Source organism: Micropterus salmoides, unplaced genomic scaffold (genome assembly GCF_014851395.1).
Source record: "Micropterus salmoides isolate LMB-PRFRI ecotype aquatic unplaced genomic scaffold, ASM1485139v1 Ms_hic_scaffold_8, whole genome shotgun sequence".
NCBI lineage: Eukaryota > Metazoa > Chordata > Actinopteri > Centrarchiformes > Centrarchidae > Micropterus > Micropterus salmoides.
Window position 1 is genome coordinate 30,504,909 of NW_024044570.1, and position 24,316 is coordinate 30,529,224.

Genomic DNA, 24,316 nt, shown 5'->3' on the forward strand with positions numbered 1-24,316 from the left:
CATAATAAAAAATTACCAACTAGTTCTCTTCTGAGTTTTCCTGTAAACAAGCAGTGTTTCTGTTTACATTCAGTGTTACTCACCAAAATGCCTTGGGTGTATCCTTGACCTGAAACAAACGTGCAGAATGCATTTCCTTCTCCTTAAAACATTTTGCAAAGTGGAAGTTTGAACCTGCATTGCTTAATGTCTGCCGTGTTTGCAGTCTTCTTTTTTACCGACTTTATTGATGTGTTAGTCTGTTTCATGACATGCTACCGCCACCTGTAGATTAGTGGAATAGCACTGAAAACACTCCACTAAAGCTTTAACAGTGGTTAAAAATTCCACAAGGAACCTTTTAAACAGTTATCAAAATAGTATTTAATATTTGATAATTTACTGCAGGTCAGCTGATTAATTAATTTATAAATTCATTTCAAAAATCCAAAATCGCCATAAAGCAGCTCTGCTCATTGATTTGCAATGTCGCTTATGACCTAGACCCAGAGATACTAAAGGGATGGATGCCACAGTATAAATGGTGTGGCAATCTCTAATAGTAGACAAATGTATATCGCCCAACACTAGTTTATATCACAGATTTATTATTTTTTAACCAAATGTGTGGTCCCATTCACATTTAACCATTTTTACGTTTAAACTCCTAAATTCCGATTATCTAAGCCTTTTCCTTTCTGAAGAAAACTAAGCTGAGAGAAAAGTTACAGAGTGAGCTACATATGGAAAAAGTGATTTAAAGAGAGAGCAACAATCAGATGAATAGCAAAATATATTCTTATATTGTCCGAAAGCCTTGTGGTGACCAAACCGCTGGTCCCCACAAGTTTAAATGGCTAAGAGTCAAGACTTGGTTTCAGGGTTAGGGTTAGAATTAGATTTAAGGTTAGGGTCAGGGGCTAACAAAAGCATTATGTCAATGACGGGTCCCCTTGAAGATAGTGACACCAGGATGTGTGTGTGTGTGTGTGTGTGTGTGTGTGTGTGTGTCAGGTGTGACAGCAGCAGGTGGAGATAAAGCACGTTACTGGCGTTCTGTTCCTAATCCCACACTGAATACAACGTCTACTGACCAATTGTCTGAGCCACACACATACCACCTGCTAAAGCAAGTATAATAGTATGGTACTCTCCACCACATGATCACTCTCTTCTTTTGCTTTCCCTCACTGTAATTATAAAGGCTGCAAAACAACATGGGTCACACACACACACACATCGCATGATACTTGACACAGCCAGGTCATCAAGGCCGACGTCAAATATGTTGCTGTGTACTAAAGAGTAGGAGCCATATGTGAGAGATAGGTAATAACCTGCAAACATCACAGGACAACTTAATTCCACATCTGTACATACTGTGTGTTGTTCTCTAGAAATCAAAAAGCCTGTGTTGTTCATTCAGTACTCTCCCCGGACGGACTGAAGTAAAAGCAAACTGGCTGCTGCAAGGCATCATGACTCACATCTCATTTTTCAGTTCTGTCAGTTGTTTCATGTTCAGGACTAAAGTACTGAAAACCTTTGTCAGGTCATATGTTTTCTATTGCAAGGTAATTGTTCACTGGTTCACTGGCAGTTTGTATTTCCATTGTGAGTTGGCCCCCGGCCCCGTCTGAGTCTCTAACTGCATGAAGACACATAATGTGCATCATTGCTATGCAAAGTCCTCTCTGTGAGCACCAGGGGGGCAAAAACCACTGTTTGTTCCTATGGCTTTCATAGGAATGGAAATATCATGCAAATCCATACACAGGGCTGCAGATAGAGTTACTAGACCAGAGAGAGGGAGAGAGTATGACGCAAAGATCATCCAACTCAAGTTTAAATAGGCAGAAACTATGTTAAATTACATTTACAAAAAAGTTAACCATCATGTCTTCTATTCCTTTTGATGAAACAGAATTAATCTGTTACACTGACATAATAACATTTCATAAAGCAGCAATGGCTAACATGTTAGCAAAGAGTTGCCCATTTTGTATCCAGTATACACAAAAGCAACAATCATTCATTTAAAATCATGTTTCATGCAAACCGACAAATATTTACTCTCCTTTTAGCTCTTCACTAAATCCTGAGGGAAACATCTGGCTCCTTCGCTGCTAAATGCTCCATTATGTTGACCAGTTAGCTGCTAACGTTGTCTTTTTGCGTTTGGTGCTCGGCAGGTAATGTGCAGTGGGTTTATCAAAGCTTCTTCTCTGAGAACAGCTGCCGCTGGAAACGATGCTTATGAGAGCAGTAAAGTTGAGGGCCATGAAGCCAAAACAATGAGCTGAACTGTCTGTAGAGCTGAGGGCAGCTGCCAAGTCAGATGATAATTCTGTGTGGGCCCATCACTAATCACAGTCATTTAATTGCTACTTTTTACTGATTAGTGCAGCTTTAAAGATTTTTGTAAATTGACCTTAGGAAATGAAAACTCCAAACGCACTGACAAACATGAATCCATATCACCTACAAAATATGTTTATGTATTACTAATTTACATTAAATTCAATGCTTTTTTCAAATCCAGGAAGTGTGACATTTCTACACTGCACAGAAACCATAAGGAGTTTGAATAGTAAGGAGTAGGAGCTTGAACGGTTTGCCGTAGTTTAGGCTACCACTCCAGGTGTCCAGGTGAGTAGTGCTGCATACTTCAGTCCAGCTCAGTTACTGGAAGAGAAGGACTAAGAATAGAGAAATAGAGCTGACACACACATGCTGGATTTCACACCAGACTGACCTCTCTCTCCCTCTCTCCCTCTCTACATAAAGTTTTGTGTCTGAACCTTGTGTCTTTCTGTTGGGTTTTTTTTAACCTCACACACAAACACACACACACACACTCTTCTGCCTCTATCTTGTGTGCGCACATGCACTCAGACAGAGTTTCACTCAAACACAAAGACACAATGTCAACATAAAACTGGGACACACACAAAGAGCATATAAGCAGGGTACCCTGTCTGCGCGTGTGCTGCAGTGCATTATGGGAGTGGGTGTGGTCATTGATCTAAGGCCTGGAGCAAGAAATATGAAACCCTGTAGGAGGAGATGGTGATGGTGCTGTGTGTGAAGAGGTTCTGTGGTGCATCAAAGTCTCTGAACACGGTGACGCCGACTGTCTATGAAGCTCAGAAGAAGGTTTATAATACTTTAAATTTATTTCAATTCAACAAGCCTTATTAAATGTACTGAACAATGACTCAGGACGTGCAAGACGTAAAGCACAACAGCACACATTCACGCAACACACACACGGATGCAGAGCAGCAGTAGCAGAGGGAACCAATTAGTGGTCGGACTTTGATGATGTCACTGACAAGTCATGCACTGGTGGCACAGCTTCCGTTCAGAGGGAAACATAACACCACACACTGCGCGTGTTCACACACACACACACACACACACACACACACACACACACACACACACACACACACATTTGATGTCGATATACATCTGACAGAGGAGAATCCTGGAGGCTTAAAGCTGATGACTAAATTAGAGGGCAACGAAGACAAGAAATGGCTTTAGAAGGTTTTGTGTGTGTGTTTACTGTTCTTTGGGATGCAGGCTGGGAGTACATGTGACCGGATCTCTGAACAGATTAAATGGAAAAAATGCCTCGAAGACCAAATCTGACAAAGTTTAAAAATGTCAGCGTCATGATGACACAAACATACCAGCCATACAGAAGTTTCTAGATTTCTCTCATTGTTTAACCCGAAACCTGAGAAAAGAAAAGGACAAATATTCAGACTTGAATACACAGCCGAACTGTTTTGCTGACATTAAGCTGAAGGAGATAACAGTTGTGCTGATAGAGGTGCTTTCCAAAAGACTGGACTGGTGCTACAGCTGTGGAAGGATGTGAACAGTCACCACATCATAATCTGCTGTAAACCAGGACATCTATTATACTGTACAATCTGGCACTAGCATTGATTGCCTTAAACACTCACCTTCAACAAACAGTCATACAGTACAACTTACTTACTGTATCCTGTTTTATTTACCAGAGAAGGGTATAAAGATTTTAGAATACATTTAATTATGGAACTTCTTCAGATGGCCAGATGGACGTGCAATATTGTTGTTTTATTCAACATTTATGAATTTAAACTTTTAAGTATCAAAATAATGTTTTGTCAATGACTGTCCAGTCCACTGCACAGTACAGCTGAATTTGTAGATTTGTTCTAGGTGTGGAGCTGCAGCACTGCAGAGGTACAATAAAATATTTACACAGGTACCAACAGCTGTGTCCATATTTGCCAATTTTTCTCCTGACTCCTAATAATCCGGAACAACTTGTATCCACTAGGACAATAATGGTAAAGTGGGATGGAAGTTCCACATATGAAAGTTGGGGAGTGACCTCGTAGCATTAAAGGGCCAATGTTCAGTATTTTCTTATTCAAGGCTAGACTCTACAGCCATGATAGCAGTTCTTAATTCAATTAATTGAATTGTGATACTGGAAAATACAGTATTCTGATAGTGGAGTATAGTATTCTGTAATGTCTTACATCAATAGAGTGCTGTGCGTTTCTGTGCTGGGTTTTGTGTCCACCCTCCTCCATCATGTCACTGACAGATGCTCATCTGCTTCTCATTTAGTCCCCCACCGTCTAATCTATGTGCTTCTCTTTCTGACTCTCTTCTCTCTGATTTAGGTTTTGCTTAGTGTTTATTTGTTTGTGTGTGGGGTTGTTTCTTGTATGGAGACGTGTGTACAAGGCTTAGCAATCAGTCAGGCTCCACCTTCTCATCAGCATGCAGGGGTAGTGTGCAAACACACCCACTGTTGTGCACCAGAACGTACTCGCACACACACACACACACACACACTCACAAACACACACATAGAGAAACAACAGTGAGAAACTTGCAGAGAAATTCATGTGGTTTCAACCTTGTCTAAAGTCACATCCTAAGATATGACTTTTCCACAAGCAAACAGTCGGTTCTAGAGCCAGTTTCCAACCAAATCTCAACCTATTTCAGTGTTTTCATGACCGACTAAATAGTTTAGGGCCAGAAAAATACAGTTCAGTTGAGGCCTCTTCACCCTGACATTTTAGTGCAAATGTAATGGGATTGTAACTGGTACTGAGCTGTTATTGTGTTAATCAGTTTAACATGTTTCACCAGCAGCCCGCCACACTCCAAGCTTATTTTGTTCTTCGTTGAAAAGTTGAGGCTTCCAAACACCCACTAAAGGACTTGCTCTGTGTCTCTAAAAACGTGATTCCTGGTTAAAATCTGACAGACTGCATTACATTTTCAGACCCCCCCCCACACACACACACACACACACACACACACACACACACACACACACACATACATTTGTGGTGATTAGGTAAGCTGGAGTGCAGGCCAGGATGTTAGGAAAGATCAGTATCTCTTTTGCCTAAAGAAGCATGGCAGTTTGTTCACATAAAGGAAACCACAAACAAAGCTCTTTGAATGACAAAAAATGGATGAATGAAAGGAAAGGGTGTTTCACAATATGGAAACATTCAAGTTGGTCAGTGATCAAAACTTTAACAAACAAGTGAAGTTAAAAATTGTTTACCAATAAGAGGAACATATATGTTAACAACCAGGGGCCCCAGCGGAGTTGAGGTAATATTTTAAAGGAAAATGTATCTCAGCGATGCTAAAAATTATATGCTAAAGAACTCAGTGCACCACAGTGTGGATTCAATATGTAGGGCTACCCTACAGTATGAAATTCCAATAATCCAATTTCTAAGAACTGATGAAATGTATAAATGAAGAATGTGAACAAAAATCATCATAATACATATCCTATCTATATTTGCTGCAAAACTTACCTGAGCAAACTACATCAGGCTGTTGCCATAAAGGCTGCAGGTAAACGAGCTACTGATGCTACAGTTTATGTCTAGGGCCGGGTTAATGCTTGCTAGCAAGTTAGCTAAAATTAACCTTGCCCACAGCTGGCTCCCATTAGTCTGCAATGACACTGAGAGCCTGTACTTCTACTCCCTCTCTCTCTGTCTTTCAAAAACACATACACACACATTATATTCAGTCGCCAAGTTTAACCTCACTGTGCTACCCTTTTGGTTTGGCAGTGTCTGTGTTTGGAAATGAAGGCGGGAGAGAGGGAGGATAAAGAGGGAGGGATAAAAGAAGGGAGTGGGGGAATGCACGGTGGGAACGAGGATGTAAGCAAAAAAACACAAGGAACGGAAAGAGCGAAGAAGGGAGGGAAGCAGGGGTAGTGTGGATGTTCCTATAAAATACCACAAGAATAACAAAGGAAAAAGAAGGGAGTCTGAAAGAAAAAAATATGTAGGGAAAAATAATAAAAATTTAAAAACTCCAACCTGGTACATTAGTCTTAATCAGTTCTTGAGATACTGTCTCATACTTCTCTACTCCACCGCAAACTTCAATATGATTTTTGCCCCGTAAAAAACATGTTTTGTAAAGAAATATGTTTGGCCAAACATTGAAAAAGCAGAAGATTAAAATAAAAAATCATGTTTTTTTCCAACCGTTTTAGGTTCTGCAGCCTTAAAAAATTTAAAAGTAAAAGAACCATCACCAAGTATCTGTGTGTGTGTAGTTCAGCTGTGACAATAATTAAGGGAAGAAGTTGCAACGTACGCAAGATCTCTGCCTTGGCCTGACAGTTGTATTCTACAGGGAGGTCCGGCAGGATTGGAAGGCGGGCGGGGTGTGTGTATGTGTGTGTGTGTGTGTGTTTCTGTATGAAATGAAAGCTGGAAACAACTCAGCAGAAAATGTACACAGTAAACAATTAAAGGTTCTGCACTGGAACAACTGAGTGAGGATGTCCACTTTCTTTTGAACATTTCTTTTTACTGTACATTGCACTCAGGAAACCACTTTCTGCACTCGTCTGTCCTTTTTTATACAAGTGGAGTATAAATGACTATTTTGTCTTTTGCTGGAGCTGCACGAAAAGAGCATTTCAGTGATCTGGAGGGAATTATTCTGAGTCACCATACTGGTATATCATGACTGACTGATGTTTCCTCAATGTAAATGATGAATGTGGATGAAAAAAGAAGGCTGTCAGCACGTTTATCTGGATCGTCAGATGTGTGTGTGTACACGAGGGCTTGGCTTCAGTTCTACAGAACCACTGTGAAACTGCTTTACACTCACGACTCCTAGCCTCATTAAAACTTCATAGATGTATGAGCACCGTTGAGGTGACAAAGAAGAGGGTATCTTCTTACATGCACACACACACAACCACAAACTCTCTGTTGCTGCCATACACATGCATACCATCTCTTTCTTTCTTTGTCTGACACACACACCACATCAGAAACTTTCCGGCAAAATGCCCGACGCCCATCTACACACGCACACACTCACAAACACACACGCGCGCGCGCACACACACACACACACACACACACAAACACAAGTTCCCAACCATCAGGGCACTTGTGTTAAATAATTAACAGTGTGAGATTAGTCCGTCAGCCTTGGGGCATGGAGGTCCATTGATTCCCCAGAATGCATTTTTAATGAGCCGCCAGCCGGCATTCATTTCAGCTAGCCAGTGTCCGTGGAGGGCCTTCTGACACACACACACACACACACACACACACACACACACACACACACACACACATAGACAGTCCAGGCGTAGCGCCAGGGGAGACAATTAACATACACATAAACACAACAGAAGCAGCACCACTGCACTGTACAGTGGATATCACCTTGACAACAGCAGCAAACTAACATCTTCTGAGCTCTTTAAGTTGTTTAACTTTAAACTTGATCAAGCACGAGTGCTACTAAGCAAATAATGGTTTCATCAACTTACTGTTGTGTGACAACACAATCTCAGCAGTGATTTCTCTTCTGGGACCAGGATCACCACGTTTTTACGTACGCATGGATGGTACGAGACAGCGAGAATTGTTTGGAAAGACCTGCAGAGCGATTTTTACCCAGCACACACAGGCTTACAGGGAGCACAACAGGGAGCTTATTACAAACAGATCCCTTTAATTTGTCTTTGTGGCCATGTGTACATCCTCACACAAATCAATCTGTATTCTGTCAAAGGTGGCTTGGATGTATTCAACATTTGCATTCATGAACTCACATGCACATGTGCCTTTGTGTGGGTGTCTGGACTGTTGTTTTCATTTCATAAAATAAAAGAGGAACAGAAAGCAAAAGGGCGCACAGACATGTATGTGTTCCTCCAAAAGCTATGTTTTCTGTGACACTTTCACATTGGCACATGTGAAAACAAAGTTGGATGAATCAAAGGCACATGACTAAAGCGTGAGATAAAATGCCACAGATGTTCTCCATTCCAACTGACTCTTTGAATTTGGTGGGTTTAAGGTGCATTTTTTAATACATTTAACAGTCTCTGTGCTGCAACTCGGACCAAGTGACCTTAGAACCAGATGAAGAGCAAAAGACAGAAATATGTGTGTGTGTGTGTGTATGAGGGTGTGGGTTGGTATATTGCACTTGTCCTACCTTTCCTGTCTCCCTCTCAAAGTCCACATACTCCCTTGTAGGAACCTGCCTCTGATCTCCGTGCAGGTTGGCTGGAAAGAACTGGAGAGAGAGGTTGGTACCTGTAGCTACAAAGGCCTGGAGAGAGAAAGAGAGAGAGAGAGAGAGAGAGAGAGAGAGAGAGTATAAAGTCAGTCAAGAGTTTTAGTTCTGTTTTGGTCTCCACCAAGCTGCTTAACCGGCCACTTGTGTATTTCACCGTTGCTGTTTTATGCTGGGCAGGTAGTATGCAGCTGCTTCTCTGAGCTTGTTAACAGGAAAAGGCTACTCATAGTTTCATATGGTGTGTGGTATGGTTGACGATGAGAGCTGTGAGACTCAAATACAGTCTATGTTCGGCTGGAGAACCAAAACATTGAGCTAAAAGACGCTAAAGCTGCAGAGTAGGGTGTAATTCATTTGGTCCAGCACAACTAATGAACGTCTCACATTACATTTTATTAATGGTAAAACGGCACTCAACAGATTTTACACGTCAAAGTCAGTTTACTATTATGGGGGTATTAAACAGCCTGTATAAACAGCTGTATAATGACTTCTGTGGTTCTGGAGGAGCTTTGACAAATCTGAGAAAAATCCCTCAAGAGATTTCACCCACTTATTTTGATGTAGACCAAGGGAGTACATGTTTATTGGACACTTACTTATTGGGCACAAATTCACAACAGAAAGTGTTACAAACTGGTGGCGTGGAGTTTGGAAGACTTGGGCTCTTATCAGGCAGGGAGGATCTCTATAGATACTTTATTGATGAGCGTCAATTTGAGCATTCTTTGTATTGCTGCAATTGAAAATTATTTAGATTTATTGATTAATCTGCCAGTTATTTTCTTATTAATAGTTTAGTCTATAAAACTTCAGAAAAAAAGTAAAAAGACCATTAAAGCTAAAGAGCCCAAATGTGATGTAACGGATTAGCAATTCAAAAAGATATTCTGTTTACATTCATATCAAACTGAGAAAAGCAGCAAATCCTCATATTGTAGAGGCTGGAACCCAACAGGTCTGACATTTCTTTCTTTATAAATGACAGTTGACGATGCAGCTGTAATTCTTTTCTTTTTCTATGTCAAGTCAATTTTATTTACATATCCCAAGATCACAAATTATCCTCAAGGGGCTTTACAATCTGTACAACATACGACACCCTTTGTCCTTAGACCACTGATTTGAATGAGGAAAAACTCCCTAAAAAAACAAGCTTTTAACAGGAAAAAAAGATTCTATCTCTCACAAGTCCACCAAATTTACAAAAGTTCATTTAAAAAAATATTACTTATTACTAATACAGATTTCTATCTGAGATTAAGATTCTGAAATACTGATTTTAAGTGCATGCAGTTATCGCTGTTTCATAGGAATGTTTCCAGAGGGTTCGTGCATAAGCTGAAAAGTAGAATGTTTGAATAAGTTTAAATGTCTTATTTGGGTCTAAGCCTGGAAGAGTTTAAGTTGGACCGGCTGTATCAGAGTTGTTCTATTTCTCTTTCTTTTAACTCTCTCTGTTTCTCCTTAGTCTAACCACTCTCCTCTCAGAACAAAAGCACACAGTGAACCACTGCCCTCCTCACATACACATAATCACATCATACTGTAGCTTTTCTCATTTTTTGATTTCTGTAAAATGGCTTCTTGCTCTAATGGGAGACATTCCTATCAAGAGAAGCACACACACACATACACTTATGCACACAAGCATACAGAAAAACAAATAAAATGAAAATCAATAGAATGCATTTTTCTGTTGCCGTCAGAAAGCAATGAATTAGAAAGAGGCAGAAAATCAAGTTAGAAAATGTCTTTCATGCGTATCTGTGTGTGTTTGTGTTTGTGTGTGTTTGTGTGTGTGTGTGTGTGTGTGTGTGTGTGTGTGTGTGTGTGTGTGTGTGTGTGTGTGTGGTGTTTGCTGAGACGGATCAATACTAAGGGCATTAGGGCTGCGACTGAGCTGGAAGCATATGAATTATGCACCATGTCAAATCTGTCCCTCATCAGAGAGTGAGAGAACGAGGGAGGATAAATGAATGAAAGGGAAGAAAGAGAGAACAGCAGTGAGGAGAGAGGAGAGAAGGAAATGAAGGGGGGCGAAACCTGGAAATGACCAAGTGAAGTGTGTACACGGACACATGAAGAGAAAAAGTGCCTCTCACACAAACACACACACGTGTATATACGTACACACTCACAGAGACGAGAGCTCAAAGAACACCCGAGTCATCATTTCTGCTGTATTTGAAGTATTGGATTGCAACCATCTGATACTCATTTGCTGCCTACTACCGCGGGAGGAAAAAAAGGGGGGGAAGGAGAGGCAGAGAGATGGAGGGAAACTGAGAGACAAAGGGGGAAACGAGAAAAAGAGAGGGAGTCAGAGAGAAATGGAGGAAATGAGAGGGAAACAGGACAGCGGTGGTAAAGACAGCATGATGAATATAAAGAAAGTCAGACAAGGAGAGAGAGAGAGAGAGCGGGAATGGAAGTGAGATGAAGAATAAAGACAAAGGAGAACAGAGCTAAGGAAATGAAATAAAACAGAGGGAACAGACAGAGAGAAAGAAAGAGCCAGAGAGATGGGAGAGGAGCGGGAAGAGAGACCAGTGCAGCATGAAAATCAATAGTGGTTGAGAAAGCGACTCATCTCTAATGAGCTGAGCTGAAGATAATTTACTTTGAATTATCGTCCCATTTATCAGATCAATCCTGAGCATTTTAGAGTCGCCCTTTGATCAGACTTACACACGTGTGTGTGTGTGAGTTATGATTTGGAATTCCTAGAAATACACAGCTGCCAAACTACATTTTTACGTATATAAGATAACCCTTTAATTTTTATATATATATAATTTATAATACAAAGTTGTTTTTTTCTTATTGTTTAAAAACTGTTATAACATGCAGAATATACAAAGGCATCTTCATTAATTTTGTTAATACATCTACTACTCTAAGAATCAAACTGTGAAGACAGAACCATGAAAAGAAAAATATTCAGGCAGTGTTTCTGCTCTGGCTAGCAGTTGGAAAACATTAACTTAATACTGTACATATGCGTAGTGTATTTGTATATTTTATTTTCTGCCCACTTTAACAGGCCTTTTATTTATTTTACTTAATCGACTTCTTCTGTTAATAACAACTTGTTCTAAACGGACGTTTCTGTCTAAAATGAATACTACATTTAAGAAATTAGCAGTAAGTGAAAAGAAAACTTTTTGATGTGGAGTTTATTTTTTATTGTATTTTATTGGAGTCCGTCTGGAATTATACAAATGTTGAAAAGAGAAAGTACTGTTCAAGGGGATAAAGATTTTTAAAGACCCCCTTCAGACATCTTTTAAGACATATAAAATACTGCTTGGAGTGATAATTTGAGTCAAATATGTTCAATTGCTGAAAATTTACATATTCTCCCTCTGTCATTGAAAAATCCACAATCCACGAATATGCAATCATTGTTCACTTCAAAAGTTTAACTGCCGGCCCTAAGACGTCTCTTATTAAAGTTTTGTTTAATACTGGACCGTGATTGGCTTCCAAACTAGTTGTGATGTCACTACACAGGTGTCTTAAACTCAAACGCTGGACAAACATTTTGCACAGTGAAGCAGAAACATCTAAGTGAAGCAACAACAGACAAAACATTATTTTTGAATGGAAGGGTATTTTAAACCCGCAAGTTTTAACCTAATTAATTGACAGTTCATTTGCTCCCTGTTCATCTGTCCCATTTATAAAAAGTGATCCTATACAGAAGGCTCATTGTGTCGGATAGTTGTTCACACTGGCCGTGAAAATAGCAGGAGGTCTTTAGCGGCGTCTGGCTGATAGATAAATCAGCGACATGATGTCACAGCTGCCATCAAACCATTAAAACCGTGGCCATCAATTCTCACAGCAGAAGAGGCTTATAAATACAGCGAGGACAGACAGACAGACGGACGCATCATGTCCCACTAAAAGATGGTAAAACTAGAAGTCCGTCCCCCCACCACCACCACCGCAATGATGACAGCATGTTTGTGAAAAATACCTCGAGGATGACTAAGACAGCAGAAGTTGCCCTGTGTTTGTGTGTGTTTGTGCCAGCAGCCTAAAAGGCTTTTCGTCTTCACCTTTTGTTGAGAACACAATAGGAAGTTTTAAACAGACGTCACACTGGAAGCATACAGTAATTACATAATGAGAATAGGAATGTGTCCCGACTTGCTGTAAAGTTATAAACTATATAACAAATGAAGCACTTAATATATTTTTTGGAAGAAAGGTCACATGGGTTCAGTTGCACTTGTCGAGAAAACATAGTTCATATCTGCAGAGAAGTGAAGACAGTAAAACATGTAGACTTTTGTGTTCATAAAGGACATATATCTCCTAGCTGTACTTACTAGTTAGTTTGCAGATTAATATTGTACAAACCTATTATGAGCGTATAAAATAAGATGCATTGTATATGCATTTTCTGCCACCTACAATATTAAAATACTTACATGTGCATGAGTATTAATGATCCAGTAGTATAACATATAATAATACAATTCTGACACAGACCATTTTCCTGCATAGTGGGTTCTTTCACTGTTATACTTTATGTAAATCTTGCTGATTATAAGTTTTACAGTTTTGAGTGCAGAACCTTTATTCGCAATGGACTACATTTCACACTGTGGTGTTGCGACATGGTGGTCTTTTCATTCGCCAAAAGAGTTCAGTAAGAGTTCACATCAGCCCATTTGCTTTTCTGAGGCCTCCATCTCAAAGCCTGACCTCTGATCAGAAGCATTTGAAGATGCGGCTACAGAGAAGTGTGGTCTGGAAATGGAGGGAGACAGATTCAGCACACCGATACTGTTGACACATAGTATCTCCTACTGTAACCCGCTGGCTGCTCCTCCATAAATGGAAATGACGAGAAACACCCCTTTCAGTGTAATGCACTCCAACACCACACCACAACACAACTAGCGACAGATCATCGACTTAAATCAGCACAAAACAACTCATGTCTGCACAAACATACTTTAAAAATAATTTTCTGCTGATTGACTGACTGATTAATTGTGTCAGTGCTTAACAAAAATGTAATGTTTAGAGTATGGTAGCATCTATTTTGTGTAGTATTTAATAATATATTTTTTTCAATTGTTATTTTTAAAGCTTTTATTATCGTTTATTATGCCTTCATTGTTGTTTTGGTGTGCATTCATTTCTGAAATCCATTTTTAGCAGCCTATGTTTTGTCAGTCGCTTGTAAAGCACTTTGAATTGCATTTGTTTAAAAGGTGCTATATTAATAAATGACTGACTGATATTGCAGGGCTGTAATGCATTATTGGACATCGTACAGATGTTTCTATTTTTCGGTTCACTCACTGTAAATCTACATCATTCACATGTTTATTGTATATACCAAAATTAGACATGACAGGTGATGTTTACCTTAACAGACCAATTAAAGGCCCCAAATTACAGCTCTAACAGTGTTTGTTGTAACCATAAGGTGTCTATGTGATAACATGCATTAATGTGTGCTGGGAAAATGATGACTGCAGCTGCAGAATATACTAGAAGAAGTCATGAGCCTGTAAGTGGAGTCTGGTAAGCTTGCTCTGCATGTCTGATAGCACGTCTACTTCCTTGTACAGGGACACATCAAAACATCAGCAGGCACAGGGTGTGCGCAAGTCTATCTACCCTGTACTGATGCACAAAGTGAACTGATCTCAGTGTTCTCCTAATAAGAGTTAATTTGTCTCTTAACATGGAGACAGCCTTGAGATTAATGAGGCCACAAATTCACAAAATACATATCTACAGCTTCACATCCTCATATAATACACGCATGCACACTCTTTTTCTCTCTTTCCTTAAGTCAAATATTAATCAGCAATTAGCACCACGTCCCCCTGCTGTTTTTCAAGGGGAATACAAAGAATAAGAGATTATATTTAGTTTTGTACTTACTATTTCTGACCGTCCGTCTCTGCAGGCGTTCTGGAAGCGAGCTTGTCTCTCCTCGTGGGGTCGGTCCCTGAACCCAGTATATTTAATCTACAGACAAAAGAAAACACAGACCTTGAGCAACACGCACGCACATACACAAGAAGATAAGCCATAGGAATTTTGATGTAAGGCTAAGTGCATCATTCTTTGTCTCTGCTTTTCACCAAGAAATAATACAAAATGTATTCAGACAGAGTAAGCTCAATATGTTAAAATAACTTTTTTAAACACTAAATAAATAAACAACAAAAAAAGAACAAAATGTTAAAGAATACGAGTTAATCGTCTAAAAGAGAGACATATAAGTGGACTTATTTTAATGCACTTTTGTAGATTGTTTTGCTTTTGGGGATCTTATTCAACGGTAGAATTTCTCCCACTAAAGTAAAAATCAAGTAACTGAAGCTTAAAACTCCCCCGGCGAGCCTTCATCTCTGCCTTTATTTCCGCCGTTCAGCAGAACAGAAAGGATCCAGAAACACAGCAGACTCACCTCACACTCTCTGCTCAACTTGCGGAAAAACTCCTCATTCTCAAACTTGCTCCTCTGGTCCGGGACTACCCGCGGCATCTTCACCAACACTTTCCGGCTTCTTGGCTTTCACGTTTTGTTTGTCTTTTTAGCCTTTTGTTGTTGTTATTTTTATCCAGCAGAGTAAAAGTTAAACTGTTTGCCTTGCCGTCCGTCCCTCACTCTGCCTCTCTTTCACTCTCTTCTCTTCCGTGTCTGTGTGTTTCCTCCTTCCCTGTGTGGAGCAATGTGCTCTCTGCTGCTGGCCTCTGAGATTATGACTGCTGCTCTTATTAAGATAATCTGCCCCTGACTGCGGCTCCTGCGCGCACCGGGTCGCCTCTGGCACCAAATGGCTCTTATTAAGTGACCCACTGCGGTAGATAAGGCTCAGTTTGACCGCGTGTCTCTCTCTCTCTCTCTCTCTCTCTCTCTCTCTCTCTCTCTCTCTCACACTCTCTCTCTCTTGAGGAGCGTGCGATCTCAAACAAGTGGCAACAAACGAGCGCTCTCGGTCTGTGTCTCTAGTCTACCTGCAACTTTCAAGTGCTCCTCCCTTGTGGGCCTGCCGATTATTCCTGCATTCAAGAAATTTGGGACACAAATGATGCATAAAGCACAAAGGATTATGTAAATCGGCTACATCTTATAATTTGGCGACTTTAATTAAAGTGATGAATCATATGGCGCAGAGCTGTTTTGTGCTGTGGTGGCAGAGGGAAAAATATCTGTCTGGCAAGTAGCCCAATTTACATTTTTATCCGTGTATCAGTCAAAAGTTGCAGCTGCTACAGCATGATTCAGCATGACAAACAGACATAAACAATGTTGTTGCAGAGGTCCGCATGCGCTAATTATAGGCTATAGCCTAGATAAAATTTAAACAAATAGGCCAAACAATAATAGAAACAAACATGCTGGCTAGGCCTATCAACACATGGTAAAAACACAGAAAACCGTCTGTTACAATTCATGTTTCCGCCAGCTGTTGATATATCAACAACTCTCTTTAATCTGCTTTCTTGTTCTTTTAACACTTTTGGCGGGTCGTTGAAGCACAGCTGTCAAAAGTCAAAATTACGACTATTCCGCAAGTACTTGAAAGCATCGACAGTCTACTTCCTGGCTCCGTCGAGTCGCTCTTGTGACTGTACACCCAAAATACCCCCCCACCATCATCACCACCTCCCTCCAACCCCCCATTCACAATAATAATACTACTACACACGCTTCTCGGGTCTGCCACTGCGCATGCGTCTGGCCTGGTCCGAAGAAACTTTACAGGATCCTTATGTGAGAAGTGAAAGAGGGAGAGAGCGTGAAGAGGGGGTCGGACAGACAGTGTTTGTGTTGCACTGATAAAATGAATAATGCAACAATCCTAAAATCCAGACATGGTGGTGAATATAGAATGTAGGAGTGATTTGAAATAGATGAACAAGTTACACAAGTAACACTGTAATATTCTCTCCTTGTGTTTCCTCAGACGGTGCTTCTTTCTTTGAATATTGAATTTCACATTGGAAGATGTCCACTTGATTTGTCTGACTCAGTCTGCTGAAGCCTCGTATTACCTGCAGTTAAACTTCAGAAATCATTTTTGCAACAAGGACTGTGGATTTACCCCCTAATCACTTACACTGAAATCACTTTAAGTCAGGATCTCTTCACAGCCAGCATGGACAGAGGAATGATTACAGCCACCAATAGCTCTTTCAGTGTACCTATAGGCATATGAGTAAGACAGACTAGGAAAAATGTGAATGTGTTCTTTAATGATACTTTACACTTCAACTCAGTTATCTGACAACAATGAAAAGTTAGCTGCATTGCAGAGTCATATTTTACAAATGATGCTGCTTGTGTTAATACATTACTAATAACAATAATTCGATAATATAACATTGTAACTTCAGTAAAAAATTCTGGAAGGAGTCATTCTGCACAATTTTAACTTTAGTACATTTGATACATAGGAAGTACATTTTGCTGATAGAGGCTATAATTAATATTTTCACGACAATGTATCATATGATAATGTGAGAAACAGTGTGAAAATGTGAAACAGGTCACTCTTAGTGATGAACTTACAGAGAATTATCACCTGAATCTGTAGCTCCCTTGGCTTTATGGAGCATAATAGCAAGTTTTAGTTTAGCTTTAACTGTCCAGCTTGCAGTTTTAGTGTTTTGGTCCATTCTCATTTTCACCTGCAGCAGGCTGCTGTTGTCAATGCAAAGCTCTAAAAACCTACTGTGCACTGCCTGCTCAGCAACAAACAGCAGACAGACACAATTAGAGACTAGCTGGGGAACGCAGCGGAGTATGAAGCAGTGAAAGAGACATTTGAGATATTTCCCTCAGTAGTTGGTGGAGAACAAAAACAGAGCAAAAAGACAGTAAATATTGGCCTTTCATCCATCAGGTGGTTTCTGTGTAACTGCTGTGTAGATAATCAACTGTTTGCTAACAATTTGGCCACATCAACTTAAAAAGTGATGATACATCAATGTTGTGTTCACACCTTGTTTCTGTTATTTCAGGTTTAAGTTTTTAATTCATTTTTAATGCAATATTATTGCAGAGTATTATTGTTACTACAGTTTTTACCACTTCAGCTTAAGTAAAGAGTACTCATCCCACCACTGCCATTGTGAGACATAACACCTTATTCACAGCAGACATCTTGATTTGTCATATATCAGGAAAAGCACAGGTGTTATATAAACATTAATGTTTGCTCCGCTCCATTCAAAGTGTCCCAGTAAGTCGTGACAGTGAGCCACAGGGACGTGTAAAGACATTTTGGTGGGCAGGGGCTCAATTGAAAAAAAGGCACATCTCATAATTATTTATAAAAATAAATTTAAACAAAACAGAAAATATAATAACACAAGTCTTCCTTCCAATACAAATTAATTCCCTCACACTCATGCAATTGTTTACTACTTTAATACTCAACAATTTTACTTTTCTACAAAATAATCAGTTCACACAGAGACCATGGTCTTCTTTAGTATTCACAAGGTTTGTCACAGGAGCAGGCAATAGCAAAGTAAAGTATGCCACAATGTGCATATTTTCTATGCTACTAGCATATATTTAGAATAAATGACTGCACCAAGGAGAGGGACATAGTTTCATTAATAATTTGTTTATTTTTCACAAGGCAATAAATTGTTTTAATTCTTTTGGTGTTATTGTAATAGCCTACATAAAATTATAAAATCAACACACTAAACTGTGGCATTGGGCTGCAGGCATAATTCAAATAAATATTATTATTAATTACTTTTTGTTTCACTAGCAAGATACCAAATGAGTAAAGATAACCTTCAGCTTCCACAGCCAAGCAACAGAATACTGCCTGAATACATTAATGTATTGATCAAATGCAGTATTATTTTTGCTATTACTATATTACAGACAGGGAAGCTGTGCGAACACAGGAAGAAATATACTGTAGGCCGATATTAATTTATTTAAAAAAAAAGAGCCCCAGAAAAAAGGGAACTTTCTCTTGAAGAAGAAAAAGGGCCCTTTTTATGTCAGTATGTGCACGTGCCTGGTGAGCCACCATGAACAACTGACCGTTTTCACAGCGGATATTTTGGCGTGTCCTAGCAGGGGAGCTAGATCCAGGGCCCTAGTTTGCATGCTAAATGGGGTCAATTAAAAAACTACATTTTCTTTCGTCTGTGCTTTTCCTGCTATGACAAGTCAAAATGTCTGCTGTGAAAAAGGCCTATGGGATACAAAATAATGAAGGCTTGAATGCTTAGAGGTACCAGTAAATGCACACAGTGTAGTGAGAAAAGTGTTACTAAGAAATATATCTGATCCTTTCAGGAAACATCCATTTAAAACATTGTTATGAGTTTACCTTTCACACACACACACACACACACACACACACACACACACACACACACACACACACACACACACACACACGACGATAATTATAATGTATTTTATAAGTTTATTTAAACTACAGCTGAGACATATTGGCACTTGAATGTTTGATTATGCAATGAACAGGGGGATAAAAACACAGCCCTGAAATGTAGCACAGCTATTTTCTTTCTCCTCGACACACCTACACACACACACACTCACAAAGAGTAAATATGACTATTAGACTACCAGGGGAGTTTCATAATCACCCACACTGATCTTAATTAAACTATGAACAAGAAACTGCAGGTTGAAAGTGTGTGTGTGTGAGAGGGAGGACATTCTCACGCAGTGTTTTTCTGTCATGACATGTTTGTTTGTTTTGTTGGTGTCTGTGAGGCTGTCTGTGTGCACGTGGAGAGACTAACTAGTGAAATGGGTGTTTTGTATCAAAGATCCCCTGAGAGGAATGAGAGAGAAAATGCAACATATATAATTATGCTTTGAAAACAAACATACCGACAGGCCTACAGAGGAGAAAGAAGAAATATTGAGAATAGGATACATGCTATTTGGAAGCGTAAAATTAAAAATGTTGTTGCTGTAGTTGTGGTACAGCTGGGCAGGCTGTAAGGTTAAATGTTTTAATCATTACTTTTTAGCCTAACAGAGGTTTTAGGGGTTGAAACGAGGCCTCATGCTACAGCATATGCTCTGAATGCTTTTTATGAAAAGAAACACCCCATCTTTATGACACCCATGTCATTGATTTCTACCAATCAATGTCCCATTCAAATAGCCAGAGGATGGCACACACACACAGAGCCCACTACTTTACTGCCTCAAACTGGCCATTTATGTGTGTGTGTGTGTGTGTGTGTGTGTGTGTTAGCTGCAGGCCAAACAGTGCGTGAGTGATTAACAACAGTAGCTGGTGATGCAGTAAAAGGTTCATTAATTAATCAGATAATCTGTGGTTGCCATGGTGAATAGTTCTGACATGCAGTCTGGTCTGATCTTCACACAGCACACTGAGCACGGCTCACTTTTGTTCACGTCGCTTTGTTTTTTGCTTACTGTCGAGTCAAGTTAGGTTGAGTTGGACTTTTTTTGTTGTTGCTTTCAAGAAAAACTGTAGTTTTAATTCCATTTTTAGTTTGTTGAGTTCATCTTAGTCAACTTAAATTTGGTTGATTTAGTTTACATGAAGTTTAGACTGACTTAGTTTTAGTATTTAAATTAAATTTAGAATTGATTTAGTTTTTTGGGATGTAATTTAGAGTTTATTCAGAGTTTTGTATATTGTCAATCTAGTCTACTGCAGTCTAGTTTTGTTTAGTTTTTACGGTTGGGTAAAATTACAATATATACTTTCTGATTGATATAAACTGTGAACTGTCATTTTCCCATACATGTAGCTATAGGCAGTATTGCCCAATGGTAATATTATAATTTTTTCATCAATGTGTATTTTAAAGTATCTTGATTTGTTAGGACTAACAATTTACCCTTTTAAAAAAATGTAACCATTATTGATTCCTCTGTGATCTAAAAGTAACAGGAAGTGGAGGGAAGGATGCCGAGCAGCAGCCGTCTTCACAGTTCTGATGCAAATCATGGCTGTAAATTATTTTATTGTTCAGAGTATAGCTGCAGGCCGTCCTCTGAAGGACAACTTTCTGTGTTGTGTGGAATTTCGTGATGATCTATTTCTGGCTGCCTGGCTACACACACTACACTAAACATAAATACAAACCCATCACAAATCTTAAGGAAACTCAGTCTCTACATATTTGTTTTTATTATGTATAGATGATATTCTGTAAATGACAGATAAAAGCACTTTCTTAAACCACCGTGGATGCAGGTCCTCTCTGCTCTGCATAACATGGATGTGCTCAGTCTTTTTCTCTTCCAAACAGCTGATGTGATGCTTACTGTCAAGCCAAGTGTAAAGAGTAAATGTGCTGCAGCCTCTTAAATGATGTGAAGATGTGCAGTGTCTGTGTCAGTGAAATGACATTAATGATGGATTACTGCACAGAAAGCGTGTTAGATTTCTTCTGGTAATGTTTCCAGGCTGAGGACTCTGGACCAACAGCTGCACACATGGGACACTGAGTGGATAAGTGGGCCCTTATCTACAGTCCATTAGTTATGGTGAAAATCCACTTTGTCACAATCTTCATATTATTGCTGTCAGGTGAAAAGCCCCAGTCTCTCTAAATGTGACATTTAAATAATTAAAATTTTTGTTTTTAGCTTTTCTCATATTTTTATCCAAACTAATGATGTGGCTCCATGGATGGCAATGTTGGTCAGTCAGACGGTCTACCATTTTGGAACGACATCTCTCTAAAGATATTTGTAGCATATAAGACACATGCCACTGGTGTGGGAGACCAGGGTTTGATTCCCACTGTGACATTCACCAGTGTGTCCCGAGCAAGACCCTTTACCACTAGTTGCTCCGGAGGTGTGTTAGGCCCAAAATTATTCATACACTTGCTATATTTTGATGTTTCATCTGGCTGAAAATTACCTAAACAAGTGAAAAGACAGTAAGATATTGTGTTAGAGATGTTACTGATACATCTTAACTATTTCTATGTTTAAAACATTTTTTCTCTAAAAATGCAATGTCCAAAATTATTCATAGCTCATAGTTTTTATACCATTTCAAATGGTCTTTGAAGAGAGAGAGCATTCTAATCACCAATAAACCACCTATAAATTGAGAACAGCTGAAGCTGCAGTTCTTTTGTCAGTTACTTACTGCAAGTCGTGGCTAAAACCATAGAGCTCACTGAGGACCGGTTGTGCATTGTGGCTGCTCACAAGACAGGGAAAGGCTATAAAGCCATGTCCAAGTGTTTTCAGGTGCCAGTGGCCACAGTGCAATGCATAATCAGTACAAGAAGTTCCACACTGGGAAAAACCTCAAAGGGCGTGGTAGGAAGCAAAAAGTGACCCATGTGCTGGCAAGAATGGTAGTGAAAGAGCCCAAGAAGATTCCAAAGATCACCACCTAGGCCATCCTGATGAATCTCAACTCTGGTGGTGGTGGGAATGTAATGCTTGGGAGGTGTTTATCAGCCAATGGGCCAGGCAAAAGTCAAAGTAAATGTCATCATAAAAAAAGGACTACAATGAGATTGTGATGAGAAAACATCAGGCAGTCTGCAGGAAAACCTGGCCTTGGGCATCATTTAAACAAGACAATGTTCCAAAACATCCATCCAAGGTGGTCAAGAACAACTGTTATCAACATTTTGTAGTCCAGACCTGAATCCCATTGAGAACTTGTGAAAGAAACTAAAGACCCAAGTGATGGCATGGAGGCCTACCAACCTCAAAGATCTGGAGATTATTGTAAAAGAGGAGCTGTCCAAAATCCCTGTGAAGACATGCAAATGATATGCTTGTTAGCAATTAAGAACTGTCGTGATGGCAAATAAAGGCTTTTCCACTGATTACTGAGACTTTTGTTAGGGGGTATGAATAATTTTGGACATGGCCTATATAGTACAACTTAAAAAAGACAGAAATAGTTAAGATTTATCTTTAACACCTCTGACACCTTATCTTACTGTCTTACTTACTGTCACTTGTTTATGTGATTTCCAGTCAGATGAAACCTATTGGTAAAACTGTAAATGGCAAATGTAAGTCGCTTTGTAAAAAAGCGTCCGCAAAATTACTAATAATTTTATTATATTGGATTAGTTGCAATGAAATTTTGCATAGGCATTCATGTTCCCCACAGGATGTGTGTGATCCCAACATTTTGTTTAGCACCACAATGAGGACAAAATTTCCATCTGTGCAATTGGGTTTACTGCTGTTTACTAAGCTAGCACACTAATTCGCTAAACCAACCCGTTCTCATTCCCAGCTCATTACATATGGACACTTGGTCACACTCTTGGAGTGACAAAGCATTTGGGAATGAGAACAGGTTGGCTAAACTAAACTAAAATGGTGAACGTGGTAAACATTATACCTGTTAAACATCAGAATGTTAGCATTGTTATTGGGAGCATGTTAGCATTTGGACACTTTTAATTTAAAGCAACACTGTGCTACACAGAGCCGCTAGCGTAGACTCATAGAGTCTTGATTGACTTTACCTATTTGTTTTTTCCTGCTTCTTTTTCCATTTTGTGAGTGAGCTTGTACTCACATACACCAACATATGTGCAAATCAACATACTACCAAATTTTTATACAACCCATATCACCATAAACACCTATAACTCTTACATAAGGTGGTGATGGCGCAATGGATAAGACGCCTGCCTATGGTGGGAGAGACTGGGCTTCAATCCCCAATGTGTCCCTGAGCAAGACACTTAACCCCTAGTTGTTCCAGATACGTGCAATGTCTGACATGTATAGGAATTGTAAGTTGCTTTGGTCAGCTAAATGAATAAATGTATAAATGTAATAACCACCCTGTAACTCAATATATGGCTTTCAGTACACTGAATGGATATACACTAAATCCTGCTTTATGTTTGGACAGAAAATGAATTAGGCCTACCAGGGCCCTATGATTTCCATGATGCGGAAAACACATGGAATTGTGGAATTTAATAATAAAAATGTAATCAACTGTAAAACTGGGAATATTGTAGAATCAGCCAAAATGTGGATGCAATAGCCTTTATAAAAATTGGTTCTTGCCATAGCATTATAATTGTTTTTTTTCTTAGCACTTCAGCCAAATGAATAGAAAAGATTCTGCTCTCTGTGTTACCGTGTTTTACCAAGGGTGGGGCTCAGCGCGTCGTACTCAGCACACGCTAGCAAGAGTTTATCACTTCAGCAAAGTCAGAGGTGCAACCACAGCGGCAGATGCAAGACTCGAAGACTTCATGGCTGTGTCGACAAATTCAGTTATTTCGGTGGAAAAAATGCATGTATTGTGAACTGACTTTATTAAATTTAATAGTCAGTTCACAATACATGTATGTAAGCAATACATTTATTGAGAATTATCCCCATAAATAATTACACACATTGGAATATTTCTATATCTAATTCATTGATATTGATCACATTTTTAATATTTTCATATTGAATTGTTGAAATTTTATTCGTCCACCACATGATTAGCCAACAGACCCTCTGATTGCAAAATATGTGTAAATTGTAAAACAGAGAAAATTGAATGGAAAATACAGAATTTGGGAAAACATAAAATGGAATCAGGAAAATGTTTTAATGAATGGCCTTTACTAGGCTAAAATTCAATCTTTTAAGAACTTTAATTCTTTATGTCATTTATCAAGAAAAAATGTCATATATTCCCTACTTCTCAAAATGTCTTTGGGTTTTGTCTTTGGGACAAAA

The 24,316-nt window shown here is 39.2% G+C and overlaps 1 protein-coding gene across 6 annotated transcripts in view; it reads right to left on the reverse strand.

Moving 5' to 3' along the window:
• The window catches only part of cbfb (core-binding factor subunit beta), a 34,546-nt gene extending 18,996 nt beyond the window's left edge, over positions 1-15,550 (reverse strand). For 2 of the 6 annotated variants that reach the window (XM_038705899.1, XM_038705902.1), the window contains exons 1-3: positions 15,047-15,548; positions 14,515-14,601; positions 8,515-8,631 (exon numbers count right to left, since the gene is read on the reverse strand). In XM_038705899.1, coding sequence (XP_038561827.1) covers positions 8,515-8,631; positions 14,515-14,601; positions 15,047-15,124 — 282 coding nt within the window. In that variant the 5' untranslated portion in view covers positions 15,125-15,548. Of the gene's footprint in view, positions 1-8,514; positions 8,632-14,514; positions 14,602-15,046 lie in introns of all 6 variants that reach the window. The other 4 variants (XM_038705900.1, XM_038705901.1, XM_038705903.1 and 1 more) reach the window with 4 other exon arrangements.
• Between the last annotated feature and the right edge of the window lie 8,766 nt (positions 15,551-24,316).